At 34.7% G+C, this 18,108-nt stretch overlaps 1 protein-coding gene across 4 annotated transcripts in view; it reads right to left on the reverse strand.

The window, feature by feature from the left end:
- The window catches only part of KDM4C (lysine demethylase 4C), a 480,568-nt gene that overhangs the window by 248,582 nt on the left and 213,878 nt on the right, over positions 1-18,108 (reverse strand). For all 4 annotated transcript variants that reach the window (XM_027862930.1, XM_027862929.1, XM_027862927.1 and 1 more), the window contains 3 exons: positions 10,459-10,649; positions 7,856-8,094; positions 4,833-5,200 (listed from right to left, as the gene is read on the reverse strand). In XM_027862930.1, coding sequence (XP_027718731.1) covers positions 4,833-5,200; positions 7,856-8,094; positions 10,459-10,649 — 798 coding nt within the window. The remainder of the gene's footprint in view (positions 1-4,832; positions 5,201-7,855; positions 8,095-10,458; positions 10,650-18,108) is intronic.

Here is an 18,108-nt window from a genome sequence, read left to right on the forward strand (position 1 = left end):
TAAATTGACTCCAGACGCTTATATAATACTAGTTCTAGGTTTCCCTTTCCTGTCTCTTGATGCTGAGATGACACTTTTCCTAAGAATCCCATTAGAAAGCATCCTTCTAGGTCTCCCTCCCAATTAATTCCTTTCTAATATTGTGTGAGCAGGGAAACCAGATGACCAAGCTTCAAAGCTTCGTATAAAGTAAGAGAGAAATTTCTGAATGAAATCTTAAGGGGCTCTCTTACAAAATAAAAAACAGGGGCAGCTAGGTGGCGCAGTGGATAGAGCACCGGCCCTCAAGTCAGGAGGACCTGAGTTCAAATGTGGCCTCAGATCAAACACTTGACACGTACGAGCTGTGTGACCTAGGGCAAGTCACTTAACCCCGACTGCCTCACTTTAAAAAAATAAAATAAAATAAATAAATAAGTAAAGGACACTGGCGTTAGTGTATGGCCTTTTCAAAAACTATTTCAGGTGGCAGAAAAAAATATTTCAGTAGTCTCTTTCCCTTATTTCCAGATTTGTGGAAAATACATGTGAGTCTAACTTTCAAAGAAGGAGATCACACATAGGATATATACTACTACATATAGTAGATATTACCTTGTACTTGGATTCAAAAACATACCTAAAGTTCCTAAAATTTTCTAACTGTACATGTTGAATTTTAAGTAAGTCACAATAGAAAACAAGCTCCCTGAGGATGAGGAGTCTTTCATTCTTGTCTTTGAATCCTCAGTGCCTACCACAATGACTAATACATAGTAGGAATATAATAAATACTTTAAAAATTTAACTAAATTAACCCATGCTTTTTTAGTCCAGTTCTCACTTATAAAATCATGATATTTCTAATAACACATCTCCCAGAATTATTATGACAATAAAATTAAATAAATTGTGTAAAGCATATAAAGTAAAAATGTAAAACAAAAATTTCAGCTATAATTATTAGACAGAGTATACTCCTATAAAATATAGTCCTGATCTGTAAAATCATTAAACTATTAAAACATTTTTATGAACTCCATTTCATTTTGAAAGATAGAATTTCTTTTTAAAAAATCACTTAAAGGATAGGTAAGTCTGCAGTGGATAGAGCATGGGCCCTGGAGTCAGGAGGACCTGGGTTCAAATCCAACCTGTGAAACATAACACTCACTAGCTGTGTGACTCTGGGCAAGTCACTTAACCCCCATATTAAAATAAATAAATAAATAACTTAAAATAACAAAACAAACAAAAAAAAAACAAAAACAAGGACAAGCGGGATATCCATATATTACAGCAAAAACAGAACAAAGGAGACCGCCGTGTTTACTGTGTTCACTTTAGAAACTTGCTGTGAGTTTAAAAAGAAAAAGAACTATCTAGTCTTACTATGTAATTCTCCTCCACGCACTTTCTCTCAGGCACGCAAATCCACGTCACAGCAACAGTATTAAGCAAACCCTCCTCTTGTGGCTCTTTTTTCATGAAGTGCTGGAGACAAGAGGTTCAAGCTACGACAATTCTGTGAAATTTCCTCTTTATTCAAGTCCAAGGGCTAATGGTAATCATAACCTACATTCATCTACATGAATGAGAAAAGTACTGATATTTTCCAAACTGAATTGGGACAGCCTCCAAGAGTGACTGCACAACAATAATAAAGAGTAATGCCAACTGTTTGTTGTAAGGCTCTTCTTAACATGGACAAGGTCAAGAGAGGGTTTTACAAATGAAAAACAAGTGACAGTGGGCATGTTCATTTATTTAAAGATACTTTTATAATTAAAACTATACCACAATTGCCATAACAAGTAATTTATAAATTATAGATAAACACATTTAAGAAATGGTTAAGTGCTCCAAATGATTAATTTCAAACCCTGTCTATACTCTAGGCCCCTCTTTTCTCAACAATCACTGCCTACTCCATTATAAATCTGTTTCTGGGGGGCAGCTAGATGGCACAGTGGATACAGCACCAGCCCTAGATTCAGGAAGACCTGAGTTCAAATCTGGCCTCAGACACTTGACACTTACTAGCTGTGTGACCCTGGGCAAGTCACTTCACCCCATTACCTCACCAAAAAAAAAAAAAACGAAACAAAAAAAAATAGATAAATAAAAATAAACTTCTTTCTGCCCCCCACTACTGTACTGAAATTCCTCTCTAAATGGTCACCTATGATATTACCTAATTACTTTCCTTCAGCCAATGACCACTTTGTAAATGCAGTGGAAAGATTACAGGGCTTAGAGTTAGAAAAGATCTGAGGCTGGATCCTAAGTCTAATATTTAACTCTTTTATCACCATGAAAAAGTTACTTAGCTTGTCTATACTTCTGTATTTTAAGCTATAAAAAAGGGAAGAGGATGAGGCTGATCTTTATTTAGATTAAGGTTTTCCAATTGCTTTATATACAATAAGTATGAAAAAGATTATTATCTCCATGTGACAGATGAGGGACATGAAGAACAGGGAAGTTAGAGACAAAGACCTATATCTGAGGTTACACAAAAAGTCACTGTTCCTCTGACTACAATGTGCATTGTTTTCCATACCAAACACTGCTATTCTAAACCAAAAAAATAATAGCACAATTTTTTGTACCTGAGCCCAGAGGAAAGAAAGATTATTTGTTAACTAAATAAATATACAGAAGTGTTTGAAAACTATTTTATATGAACAATTAAAGGTGGTAACCAAAGACCATAACAGCGACCTAAAGGACTGTGTGGAAAGACAGATAGTAGACTTGTTCAGTATGGCTATACAGGAAAGAATTAGAAGTTGAAGTTGGAAGCTATATAAAGGCAGATTTCAGTTCCACATAAGAATGTTCCTATAATCAGAAATGTTTATTTTTTTAAAAAAATGGCTGCCTCATTAGGTAGTGAGGACTCTCATCACAGAAAGTTCTCAAGGTGAGGTTATCATGGATGTCATAGAAAGAAACCTTGCACTGGATAGAAAGTTAGATTAGATGACTCTGGCCTCTTCCAACTGTGACTCTATGTCTCTAAATTCTTTGAAAAGGAGGAAAAAGAAATTATTTTATCAGGAGGAGAAAGATCACTGGCAGTGTACACCACAGATCAATTTGACAAAGTATTTGACTTGAAGCCACAAATAATTTTGTAAAGCTTGCTGAACGTAATACATATAATATGTATACCAGGTTGTTTTATGATCAACTTAGTGAAAAAACAAAAAAACACTCACTATATTTTTTGAGGCAGAAAAGCTATCCCTGAATCTGAACTATAGATCTCATTTTTTTCAATGTCCATTATTTCAAGTCTTTCCAAGAATATGTAACATTATCACTGTATCTACTTTCCTTTACCTGCACATATCAGAGTTTCCATATGCTTCAGTTTAATACAGTATTCATGGTTTTCCATAATTGAAAAAAATCATAAACTAGTAGCTAAACATCTGGTGAATGTCTCTCAGAATTAACTAGATTAAACCTCAGATACAGGTATCATTGGGCTGATACTCCAAAATCTTTACAGCTTGGTAGAACCTGCAAGAACTTTTGTACCACTGGCATGACCTTCCAAAATTCAAGGTAATGCCCATGCCAAAGTACATAACATGAGAACTTTAGAGGAAATCAAGGTTTATTAAAGAAAATGAGTAAGTTAAAGTAAATTATGGATGATTACTAAATTATGCTTTCAAAAAACTATCAATATGAAATAACATTTGCTAAAAGGAAATATCCTCCTTACATGGCACAGAAGAGGTCAGAGAGCTTTCAGAAATGCTGTATCAGAGATCGAATCTAATCATGTTCATCATGGGATACAAGCGGTTAAAGTGACAACTCTTAAATGGCTATATCACAGGGAGTTGATAAAAGGACAACAAAATAGATATGGCCCTACGCCCTTGGGACACTGAAAGATGGCTGACCAGAAAATAATACTTCTGGCTGCTGGCCCATAGAGACTGCTGGCTAGATTTCACGAAAACCAGGGGGAAAATATTAATGTTCATTCTAAGTTTATCATATTTCTGAGAAAAATCCCACCTCTAGGCTGAAGAAATTTTATTAAGAAGGAGCAATTCTCAGGAACCATTCTAGCCCAGGATGGGGAGACTTAGCTTCTTATCATGGCCAACCAAGAGCCAACATGATCTAACATACACAGGTCTGAACTCTGGCTCTTTCACTTACTACTTGGGTGACACCTGGACCAAGTACCTTCACCTCTCTGAGTCTCAGTTTCATCCTTGGAAAAGTGAGGGATTTGAACTAAGTAAACTCAAAGATGCCTTCAGGTCTGAAATCCCCAAAACATGTAATCTCTAGCTGGCAAGACAAAAAGGCAAAAAGGTGGGAAGACTGAAAGAAGAGAAAATATGAAATGCAAAATGACTTCTTAGAAGTGCAAACTACAATAGTTTGCTTTGCCAGGGGATCAGACTAAAAATAAAGGATACAAACATGGAAGAAGAACAAAAGCTGAATTGACAATGCAATCCTTAACTTAAAATGTTCTCAGTATTACACTCTTGTGGAAGGTGTTCAAAAGGAAGTGCCTAACAAAGGATACAGTAGGCACTTGATAAATATTTGCTGAATAGAATGGAAATTAAAGAACAGCTATAAAATGAGTATTTCTAACTTCATGAGCACAATTAAATCAGTGCTACTCGGAACAATTAATTTCCATAAATCAATGGAAATATAATATACTGTTGATATTACAAATGAAAAATCTTAATTATTTCAAAACCTGAAAGACATATTTGGAAAAATGTATTTCGTTGTATTTCAGACATTTCAGAAATGTCTCACTAGATTATAAATGCAGTAAAAGCAGAGAATTTTCCACATACACTTGGAATTTTCAAGCCATTTCTTTCTCCTTTGGTTACAGCTGGGATTTCTCCCGGTTCTAAGCCACTTTCACTGCTTTCGAGGTCACTGTCATCTTCCTCGGTGGAGATGCTACTACTTTCTTCTTTTTCCAGGCTCTCAGCTTCAGAAGAGACAGACTCACATGACTTTGGTCGAGAAACAGTCTGCTCATGTTCTCTCTCAGATTTTAAATTGTCTTCTTTTATACATTCAAAAGAGAGAGGCATAGAGGCAGAAGATTCCACGGAATCAGAAGCAGCAATAGTGGAACCCACTTTGTCATCCTCAGGTTTTATTTCCTGCTTTACAGAATCAGGGTGGAAAGATGTGCTTAAGTCGCTGCTTCCTGGAGATGAAGAAAATGTAGCTTATTAACAAATTTTGCATGGTGTTATTATCATACAGCATTTTTATACTATTTTACCCACTGTATATAAATTTCATAATTGCTCTTAGATTTATTAATATCAATGGTTATTTCAGTAAACATTCTTGCATAAGATTAGAAGAAAAGATGGAATAATCTATTTTTTAACAAATGATTAAATAAAGGAATTTATTTGGGGATATTGAGTTTTTAATGTTAAATTTCTTAATATTACAAAATGTGCTGTAAATGAAAAACAGGGAAAATACTTAAAGGCTATCTTAAAGGCATTGAGAAATTTGAAATTCACTGGTAATGGAATTAATTTTGTGGTATTAACTTTGTGGGTTTTGGTTATAAGAGATCTATTTCTCTGTCTGCCCCCAATAAGGAAGTCCTCAAATTTTACAGGTTTGGGTAGGCAACAAAGCCACATAGCCCAGATCTGGAGACTAGAAGTGTGACCATCATTTATCCTTAATGTTCATATATGCTATTAGTATTTGTTAGAGGAGAAAACAAAATAGCAATATTATAGTCAGAAAACAGTAGATCAAGAAGATGTTCTCCTAGATACTAGATCCTCAAAGCTGTCACAGTTAACAATTTATAATTTTACATTTAAATAAGGCATTGAGATGCATAGGCATGGAATTATTTTCCTAAGCAGTAAACAAAAGAACCATCAAAACTGCCCAGGCTGGAAGATGAAGACAGAACAGGATGGATAAAGGCATAGAAGGCCAGCACCCCTGCCTATGCATTTCCTACAAATGTTCTGAAAATCTGCAATAATATTTTTTTACCCATATACTTATCACAACTTTTCTTCTTTTTCTCACAGTTTCCTCTTCCAGAAATTTCTCTCTTCCTTCCTCCTTGTATCTGTGTGTGTGCGTGTATAGATCTATATCTACAAACATACAAACATACAAACACACACACACACACACACACACACACATACACACACACACACACAGAGTCTCTACTGCCATCCTGAGACAGTATAATATAGTGATAGAAAGTGCTAGATTTGGAGTTAGAGGACATGAGTTCAAATCCTAGCCCTATCAACTTATTATAATGTATTCCCTTGAGTTAAGTCACTTAATTTATTAAACTATAGGAAACTAAGCTCCAGTATCCTCAGCTATAAAATTAGGAAATCAGACCACATGACCTCCCCTTCTTCTCTCAGCCCATAATTCTATGATCCTGCTGTACTCAATCCCAGGCTAGTTTATCTTGGATAAATAACCAGACTGTATGTATCAGAAGACAAGGGACAAAATGGTTTCGCATGATAAAGGCCACAAAGCCAATCAATTCTGGTAGTACAAACTGCCTCATCTGACATGGCAATAGTTTGGATCATAGTGGCTCATAGCACCCAAATTTAACTGTCCAATAATGAAGAAATCACAGTATTTATTTAAAACATTGTCTTCTACCTTCTGATTTACTCTATTTAGACAGTGTTTAAAATTCTCTAAAATACACTTGGGTCTGTTAAAAAGCAAATTTTGTTAAAAAGAAGTCCCACAGCCTGGTAAGTGACTCAAAATCACATTGACAATGCCTAAACAATTCAGCACTCCATGGGAATACAGGCTCCAATACTTACACCTCAGTATTTTTCTCATCTGAAGAAATGGAGATACTTATACTACCTAACTCAGAGGCTGATTTGTGAAAAAAGTTATTTGTATACTTTAAAGTTCTGTGTAAAGATGAGCAATTATCACATGTAAATAATAATAATTATTATTATAAAACAAAAGTAGGCCAAATACTGAGTTTTGCTGAAGAGTGATTTTACTCGAAATTCACATTTACCAAAAATCCATGAAATAAGGATTGCCATTTGACTATATTCTTTCCTTATGTTCAAACAAAAATTCAGTAAATTATAAAACTTGGTAGCTAAATTTCTTTTAAATTCACTCAAAAAAATAAGAAAACATGCCCTGTTAAAAGGTAGATAAAAAAGAGGTGATCAAGTATTTTCCCAAATATTAAAGAAGTTTGTTTGATTTAAGAAAGTGGGATTGAAGTCCACTACAAGAAAAGTACAGGGATAACACAGTTTTATGTAAGTGGAGGATATCATCTGCTTTACCAAGTATTTATTTATTTATTTCTCCTCTAAGGACCTTCAGAAATATTTTGACTACTAGGTGGTGGCACATTTTGGCTACAGAAACTGAAAAATATAATCCATTAAAAAATGAAAGATTGAGATCTATATTTGCAGAAGACACATACAGGCTAATGAAGTCACAGCCCTTTGAAGTACTTTACATTTCAAATTCTAGCCCATTGAAGTCAATATGCATGAGAAATGGAATCGATAAAATCTAGGATAAAAGTATTGAAACAAGTATTAAGTACTAAAGCTTCATTCCTCATTTTGCTCACAATTTTACTTAATAAAGATGGTTATGCTCCTAATACTGATAGATTTCATTTCCCATGTTTCTTTACATGCTTCCTTCTCTAACTTCAAAATGAAGTTTACTAGATATTCCATTTGCAACACTACAATATCTATCTGATCATACACAGATTTATGGCATACTATGATCAACAGCCTACAATTTGTGAGTGAAATATAATCAGTTTTTATCTCACCTGAGACTTTAATATTATCCAACAAATTCTGATCCACCTGCATTCTTTTAATCGTGTTTTCTTCCCCAGAAGGCATTCCTGTGTTTACCAACTCCTTTTTTTCTGCTGGCTTTTCATTGACCTTGAAGTCATCTGTAGCTGCTTCAGTGGCTACAATTTCTGCACCAACTACCATGGCTGATATTCTTTCATCCTCTGGAGTTTTAAGTTTTTTAGATCGAGATCTGGTATGCTGGAGGCTGTTATAAAAGATATTGCTGTCAAAGCAGAATGGCTGTCATGGATAAGATAAAATGTCTACCAATATAAATATCCATTTCAACTACCTAAAGTAGCAAAGGAAAAAAAAATCTGACAATTTTTCATTCTTTGAGCTGATAGAGTTTGCAGTTTATTAAGGGATAGATCAAACAACTGATTAGATTACTCACCCCTCCACCCCCTTTAATTACTATTCTTTGGAACAAGATATCAAATTGTAAAGCTAAAGCAATCTCAAGTAACTTGAATTAAACAATACTGAAAATTAGTCATTAGAAGAAAGGTTATAGGCAAATTCCAAATCAAAATGTATTTATTAAATGCCAATATGAAAGAGGCAGCAACAGAACGGGGCCTTAACGCTGTCTAAAAGGCAGACAAGAGAGATTCTCTAATCTCAAGAAATTAACAATCTTTAGAAAAGAAAACACACAGTGTGTATCATTTTGCAAATGTGCAAGTAAGGACCACTAATCTACTATGCTCAGGGAAAGACACACAAAGTTTAGTAAAAAGACACAATGACAGAGACTCCTTTAGGTCAGCACATATAACTTCACTTGTGCGATTTCTGCCAAGGCAGGAGAAAACTCTTGAGGAGTGAACTCTACATAAGCCCCTTGAATAATCATTAGGAGGGAGAGATAGTAAAGCAAGGCTAAGAGGGAAGGGAAGAGAAAGAAAACACACAGTCTCAAAGTGAGAACCTAAGCTGTCTCTCTTTTCAGTCTTTTTACATGGACACAGTCCAACCTGTGATGGGGTTATTATCGAAATCACCAATTTTTGAAAGGTCTATGGACTCTTGCAGAGCTGTTTAAACACTGTCTATTGAACTACATTCCCAGGTCCAAGAAAGTTGATGTAACACAGTTCCCAACATCACCAATTTTCCATACTGAAAAATCCCAAACACTTTCTTCATCATTTTTAAAAATTAATTATTCCTTATTCACACATATATGTCACTATGGGATCTAAAGTACAATAAATAAATAATAAAAAAGAAATCCTATGAACTACCAAATTTGACAATGTTGTCAATTTTGTGTGACACACAATTCCATTAAAGTTTGGAATACCTTTGGAATACCTCTGTCATTTTCTGCTGGGATGAGAAGATAGAACCTTGAATTCCCAAATTTAATCCCTCCCTGCTGATTCTAAAGCATGCTAAGTTCTAAGGAAATCCTTAAAAGTATCTAGAGAAAGCTTAAATTACCAATATGAAAGGCCTAGGGCAACATAAATGGTAGGCTTTGAGATTATGACTATTGTCAAATATAAAGAATTGTACAGCTTCAACAAAATATATCTTTTTTCAGTATTTTTCTTAAAGACACTGAACCAATTTACATCCATTTATAGTTAATAATGACCTCAAATAGTTTAGTCTCTAATTTGTAAAGGTTTTCAGAGACATCTCACTGCAAGAAATGACCGCCGCAAGAAGAATCACCATGAACACCACCAGAAATATGAAGGTACATCCTCTTCTGCAATACCCTTCTTCCACTTAAATGAGCTCTTTATATTCCAAAGTTGCCAACTAGGTCAACTGCTGTAGGCCAGGGCTAACCAAGTCAGTACTCTGGTAGTTCAAGTTGTAAATTGGAATTAGATACTTATAACCCACTGAACAGTTAATGAAAGGAATATCAGTCATAGTAGGAGGATATTCAAGACAGTTAATCAATGAAGAAAAAATATCAAATGATCTGAGAGCAGTTCTGTTCAAAACAAGTTCAGAAAAAGGGAAGAGATGCAATGCCTTGTGGGATTTTGTACCTGAATCAATTATGTTTTGAAAATAGTTTCAACACATTTTATGGGAAAGGAACCTGCCAAGAGAGTCTTTTTCCTAAATTAGCAGGAATTTTTTTTATGAAATTAAAAGATATGGTACACAAAGGTTTTTTTGTTTTTGGTTTTGGTTTTTTTGGGGGGTTGTTTCTCCACAATAATGAGAGAACTTCTCTTCATTACTGGAAGAAGAAATCTTGTTGGTAGAAAGGTGGAATTCAATGGTGATGACATCTACTATACTGGAAACATATTCATTAGAGTAGAATTGATGAAATATGTGAATAATGTTCTCTGTGTTGTATGTACCACTTATAAGAATATCTAATTCCCAAATATAAAATGCACCTAAAATTTATATTTCTTTTATTACAAGTCTTACAAATTAAGAATTTTTGAGTCAAATTTTCATTCAAATATTAATAAAAGATAAATAAATTTAAAAAAAAAAAGGAAAAGATACACTGAGAAGGGAATGTTAAATGAACTTTTATTTGAAAGACTGAAACTTAATAGGTAGGTAGGAGAAAAGAAATTACCTTCTCGATGGCTTTTTAATTTTTCTCCTCTGCAACCACAATTTGACTTCTGGTGTTGTTTCTGGAGTAGGGAGTGTATGATCAATGGTGTATATATCCTTGCCTTGTTTCCAAAGATGATATCTGTCTGGCTGAAATTTCTTCACAAAAATATCCATGGAAATTTTCACCATGTCTTTCCTGCAGGTACACTTCAAGACAAAATACAGAATTCATGTTATTAGAGAACCTTAAAATATTTCTGGAACTAAATAAAATTAATTTTTCAGCTATCTCTAAAACATACCAGGAATAAATACTTAGTAACTACATAATGAATTTGAGGTATGGTGAGGGCAAAGGCAAGGAGGTAAACAACAAAAGGATGTTGTGTGAGGAAGAACAAGTAAGGCAATATAGCTAAAACATAAGCTTAAGGAAAGGAAGTAACATATGACCAGGAAGACAGGAAGGGGTCAAGTTGTAAGGAACTATGACATGCCAAAGGTATTGTTATTTGATCCTTGAGGTAATAGGAAGCTGCTGCAGTTAACTGAAAAATAGGCCAGCTCATTCCTTTCCATCTTGGGATGATTCCACTGCAGGGCTTCTTCTCCTGATGAGTGGGTTCAGATGAGGATTGGGAATCTAGACCTACAGGTCATCTGCACAGAGATGAGAGTTAAAAAAATCACTGGAGCTAATATCACTAGGACAACATAGAAAGAGAACAGAAGATGCCCAAGATCAGAATATGAGCAAATCTACATGTTTAGGGAAAGTGCTATAGATGATAAACCGGCAAGGAAAATGAGAAGGATCAGTCGCAAAGGTTGTAGAAAAAACAAAAAAGAAATTTATCTTACTTCTTTTCAGACAAACCAACAAACCTATACTTCATTTAGAAAGCACGTGCTGGGGGGCAGCTAGGTGGCGCAGTGGAAAGAGCACCCACCCTAGATTCAGGAGGACCTGAGTTCAAATGTGACCTCAGACACATAACACTTACTAGCTGTGTGACCCTGGGCAAGTCACTTCACTGCCTAGCCAAAAAAAGAAGAAAAAAAAAGCACGTGCTAAAAAACAATGGGAAATAGATAGGAGTAACTAGTTAACTTTCTAACCTTGAAAAATTGGTCCTTCAAGTCCAGTGCACTAAAATGCAAAGTAGTTTATTACAAATATCATAAGTGTAGTGGAAACAAAATGCTACAGTAAATCAGATGAGGGAGAAATCACTGTCAACTGTGGGAAAATCAGGATTTGGTTTTATAGAAAAGGTCACATTTAATTGACCTTGAAGTATCAGAATATGAATGCAATGGACTATCACTGCATCATAAGAAGTGAGAAAACATAGAGTTAGAGAGGAAACTGGGTAGACCAGGAAGAACCAATTCAAAATGAAGTAAGTAGACCAGTAGAACAATTTATACAACAGGAAAAATACTGTGAATATAACATAGAAAGATGAATAATGCAAAAAGACTTTAAAATTCTAATCAATGCAATGACAAATCACGATTACAAATGACCAATAATGAGGAGTGTTATGCTCCTGCAGACAGAGAGGTAATGGAATCAAAATGCAGAATAAGACTTGCATTTTCAGACAGTGCCACAGAGGAAATCTACTTCACTTAACTATGCATACACATTACAAGCGTTTTGGTTCTTGCTTTTCTATTGTTGTTATTTTTTTTTATTGTTGTTGTTGTTGTTCAACTGACAGGAAAGGGAAAAAAGTGCAAAGAGAATAAATGCTTACCGATTTGTAAAGAAATTTGTAAAAAAAAAAAAAAGAAAGAAAGAAAAAAAGAAACCACCTACACTACATGATTCCACTTCTGCTTCTCTCCTCTTAACCCTCTTCAATATAATTTCTGTTAATCATTCAAAAGAAAATGCCCTCTCAAAAATTACCAAAGTGTCTTAATTTCCAAATCTAATGAAGTTTTATTAATCCTGATACTTCTTAACCTCTAAACTGCATCAGATATACTTGATCCTCTCTTTTTGGATAACTTCTCCTCACTAGCTTTTTGAGATACTATTCTATCCTGGTTCTCCCCTTGTCTTAACAACCACTCCTAAGATTCCTTTGCCACTTACTTGTCCATGACACATCCATGAACCATGGGTTGTCCCAAGGCATTGTTCTAGACACTGTCCTCCTATCATCATATTTATATAATGCTTTCAGGTTTACAAAGCCCTTTATAAATATTATCTCATTTTATCTTTACTACAACTCTGAGAAGGTAGGGCCTATTATTATATCCACATTTTACAGATAGGAAAGTGGGGGAGATAGTGGTTAAATGACTTGCCCAAGGTCACATAGACAGAAAATGTCTACAGTCACATTTAAAATCGGGTCTTCCAGAATCCAGGTCTAGTGCTCAGTATACTACACCATCTTTTTTGTGTGATGGTCACCAACGGCAGTCTTATGACCTCCAAATCAGAGTAAAAAGTTTAAATTCATAAAATAAAATTCATGGACTTAAAGAGGAAAACAAATAAACTGAAATAAAATTGTAAAATTTAAAAGAAAAAAGTTCACAATCTCCAAGTTAAGGATCCCTGCTTTATACTATGTCACTCAGTAATCTCATAAGCTACCACTGGTTCAATTATCATCTCTATTGCAGATGATTTTCAAATTATATATCTAGTCTTGATCCCTCTTCTGGCCTGCAGGCCTATTCTCACCCATTGCATTTTGGACATCTGCCTTTCAGATGTACAGTAAGCATCTCAAACTCAACTTTTCCAAAACAGAACTCATTACCTTTCCCAAAAAACTGTGCCCTCTTCCAAATTTTTAATGTTGTCTAAGGGCCCCAATACTCCCAGTCACCTAGGTTCAAAATCTTGTTTTCAATCTCATATTCTCACTATTGGACCACACAACCAATCCATTGCTAACACTTGTCTTCTACCTCCACAGTATCCCTTGAACAAAACCTCTTTAACCAATCACATAAATATAACCTTAGCTCAAGTCCTCATTACATCTTGCTTGGGTAACTACAAAAGCCTTAATGTGTCTTCCTAGCTCAAGTCTTCAACTATAATTAATCTTCCACTCCCATGGAAAGTTGATTTTTCCAAAACACAGAACTGACAATGTGACCGTCCCCTGCTTAATATGCTCCAGTGGCCCCCAAGAAATTCAGGAGCAAACAAACTTTTTTATTTGGTATTCAAATCTTTTCCTAACCTGGCCCTTTCCAAGCTTTGCAATCTTCTTACATTTACTCCCTTCCATGAACTCAACATTCCAGCAACACTGGCACTTACAGTTCCCCAGTACAACACTAAATCTCCAGTACCTGGCATCTGCACTAGCTATCCCACATTCTTCTGTCTCACTTCCATCTCTTTGTTTCCCTGCCTCAGCACATATCCAATCTGACCTTTCCTAAACTATCCTCTCTCTTTAGACTCCCAGGGCTAAACACAGCACCTGGCAAACAATTAAGTCCTTAACACTTGTTTGTTGACTTGCCTTGAACATAACTATACCTTGCTTAATGGAAAATGAGTCATATAAAGGTTATGGGGGCTTTATGTAGCACACATAATATAAGTCTAAAATGATGACTCAGATTTTTAACTCAATGTCACTTAATTACTTACTTGAGATAATATTAATTACTTAACACAATGTCACTTAATTACTGATTAATTACTAATTGAAATAAAACATAAGATTACTTTTGTTGTAGTTTATCAGCAAAAATATTTAAACAATACACCTGCACTGTACCAGGGAAATAAATAAATCACTGATAAAAATAGAGTCTTCTCAGTTAATTTCCAGATTCTATTTATAATTTATAAAAATGAATCAATCAAATCAACCAAAAAGATTGTAAAATATATACAATTTTAATGACTTATACTGTTCAATATTTATTTGAACTATTGTAATATTTAAACCAAGAACTGAAATTATATGTTTCTAGGAAAGGAATCTAAAATAAAATCATAAATAAAGAATGCTAAGACAACTCATTTTTATTCCATCCAACTATATTTCTGATGCTAAAAAAATCAAAACCCTTCACATTTCACACAATAATTAAAGATTATTCAAATAGGGATAATGAGAAATAATTACATGATTGTATTTTCAATTATTTTCTCAGAATTTCATACCTATTATGATCTACCAACAAGCAGGATATGAGGTAAAGAAATACATACTCTCTAGACTATAGAACAAAATTAAATTGCAGCATCTAGCCATTAGAAATTGTTGCTACTAGAGGCAGAATCAAGATGGTGGATCATAGAAAGCAACTCAGCTGAAAGCTGCCAACATTCCCTTCCAAACAACATTAAAATAACTTCTGAAATCAAATTTTGGAGTGACAAAGCAAATAAAAGGCCAGAGTGAGACATTATTCCAGCCTAAGACAATTTAGGAGGTTAGCAAGAAAGAGTTATGATACCACAGTCTAGGCACCAGACTAGAATACAGGCAGCAACACCAGTAGTGGTTACTATTGCCACAGCGGCAGTAGCCTCAACAGCGACTACTGCCAGCAGCAGCATTGGAAAGCTCTGAGCACAGTGATGGTAAGAGTTTCAAACAACTGGTCACAAAGAGATTACAGGGGATCTTCTGCTGGCACTGGGTACACTAGTACTGGGTTGTAGTTGAAGGGCAGAAAGGAATGCTTGTGGTCAGTCAAAAGGGAGTAGGGAACTGGGTCACAGTTCCAGAGCCAAGAGGATTTCTGGCACTTACAGCTACAGGAGAGCAGGGGTCCTTCCTAGGTAAAGATCAGAGCACAAACCAAAAGCATAGTAACTAAACCTTTCCCCACATCACACCACATTGGAAGCACTAAAAATGTTTTTGTTTCCTCTTTGCTGTGGTTCCTCCTATTTGTTCTAATTCTTCCTTACAACATGACTAATGTGAAAATATGTTTAATAGAAATGTGTATTTAGAGCCTATGCCTTCCATCTTGGGGAGGGAGGGGGGAAGTTAGGGGGAGAAAATTTAAAAACTCAAAAGCTTATGGAAGTGATTGTTGAAAACTAAAACTAAATTAATAAAAAAGAAGAAAACAGAAGAAAATATGAAATATTTCATCAGAAAAACAACTGATCTAGAAAACAGATTGAGGAGAAATATTTTAAGAATTACTGGACTACCTAAAAGTCATGATGAAAAAGAAGTCTAGAGATAATCTTTCAAGAAATTATCAAGGAAAACTGCCCTGATATCTTAGATCTAGAGGGTAAAATAGAAATTGAAAGAATCTACCAATAACCTCATGAAAGATATATTAAGTTCCAGAGCTCCCAGGTCAAGGAGAAAATATTGCCAAACAACCAGAAGGAAACAATTCAAATATCACGGGGCTACAGTCAGGATCACACAAGATTTAGGAGCTTCCACGTTAAAATAGTGAAGGCTTGGAATATGATATTCGAGAAGGCAAAGGAGCTAGGATTTCAACCAAGAATAACCTACTCAACAAAACTTAGTATAATTCCTCAATGGAAAATATGGGTATTTAATTAAACAGATGAGTTTTTAGGTATTCCTGAAGAAAAGACCATAACTGAATGGAAAATGTAACATTCAAACACAGGACTCAAGAGAAGGGTAAAAAAGGTAAGTAAGAAAGAGTAATCATGAGAGACTCAATAAAGTTAAACTATTTACATTCCTATAAGGGAAGATGATAAATGTAACTCCCAAGAATTTTATCATTATTAGGACAATTAGAAGGAATCTACATAGATAGAGGGCATGAGTGTGAGCTGATTATGTTGGCACAATCTCAAAAAAAAAAAAACGGGGGTACGGGGGTAAGAAAGAGAGACCAACTGGGAGAAGGGGGAAAGGAAAAGGATAATGTGGAAAATTAACTCACATAAAAGAGGTGCATAAGGAAGAGCTTTTATGCTGGATTAGTAAATGGATGGGTGGTGAGTAATGCTTGAACCTCACTCTCACCATGGTTCAAAAAGAGGAAAGAATACAAATACATACACACACACATACACACACACACATACATACATACATACATACATACATAAAAACGCATTCAGTTGGGTATAGAAATCTACCTTAACCAATACTTACCCAATAGGTGGAGCAAAGAGATAAAAGATATGGGGAGGGGAATGATGAAAGAGGGAGCAGATTAAGGGAGACAACTGTGAGAAAAAAACAAACTTCTGAGGAGGGACTGGATGAAAAAAGAAAAGGATAAACAGAAGAAAATAGGAATGAGGGAAATATACAATAATCATAGCTGAATTTGAATGGGATGAACTCAACCATAAAAAGCAAGTAGATAACAAAATGGATTATAAACCAGAATCCAACAAGATATTGTTTACAAGAGATGTACTTGAAACAAAATAACACACAGAATTAAAATAAAGGGATCCAGCAGAAGTTATTATATTTCAGCAGAAGTGAAAAAGGAAGGGATAGCAATCATGATCTCAGGAAAAGTAAAAATAAAACCAGATCTAAGAAAAAGAGATACATTTCAGGGAAATGACATTTTGCTAAAATGCACAATGGAAATTAAGTAACATCAAAGTTTACAGCAAGTTTTACTGATAAAGGTCTCATTTTTCAAATATACAAAGAAGTGAGTCAAATTTATAGAAATAAGAGGCATTCCCCAATTGAAAAATGATGAGTTGATATTAACGGGCAGTTTTAAGAAGAAAAAATCAAAATTATCTATAGTCATAAAAAAAAGCTATCAATTACTATGGATTAGAGAAATGTAAATTAAAACAATTCCGAGGTACCACCTCAGACCTATCAGAAATGACAAATGCCAAAGGAGATGAGGGAAAATAAGTACACTAATAAACTACTGGTGGGGGTGTCAACTGCTACAATCAATCTACTAGGTTTGTACCCCAAGGAGATAAAAAGATCTATATGTACAAAATTATTTATAGCAGCTCTTTTTTTGGTGGAAAGGAAATGGAAATTGATCAAATGCACATCAACTGACAAATGGCTCTACAAGTTCTGGCATATAATTGTGATGGAGTAGTACTGTGTCATAAGAAAATATTACAAAAACTGCTGGGAAAACTGGAAAATAGTATGGCAGAAATTAGGCACAGACCAATATCTTACACCATACACCAAGATAAAGTCAAAATGAGTACACAATTTGATATAAAAAGTGATATTATAAGCAAATTAGGAGAACAAGGAATAGTCAACCTACCAGATCTGTGAAGAATGGAAGAATTTACGACCAAATAAGAGATAGAAAAGATTATGAAATGCAAAATAGATAATTTTAATTACATTAAATTAAAAAGTTTTTGCACTAACAAAACCAATGCAACCAAGATTAGTAGGAAAGCATAAAGCTGGGAAAGAATTTTTACAGCTAGTGTCTCAAGAAAGGCCTCATTTCTCAAGTATATAAAGAACTGAGTCGAATTTATAAGAATACAAGTAATTCCTCAATTGATAAATGGTCAATGGATATGAACAGGCAGTTTTCAGATGAAGAAATTAAAGCTACCTATAGTCATAAGAAAAAATGCTCTAAATCATTATTGATTAGAGAAATGCAAATCAAAACAACTCTGAGGTACCACAACACACCTATCAGATTGACCAACATGACAAAACATGAAAATGATAAATGT

Source organism: Vombatus ursinus, unplaced genomic scaffold, assembly GCF_900497805.2.
Source record: "Vombatus ursinus unplaced genomic scaffold, bare-nosed wombat genome assembly UNPS02014770.1, whole genome shotgun sequence".
NCBI classification, from domain to species: domain Eukaryota; kingdom Metazoa; phylum Chordata; class Mammalia; order Diprotodontia; family Vombatidae; genus Vombatus; species Vombatus ursinus.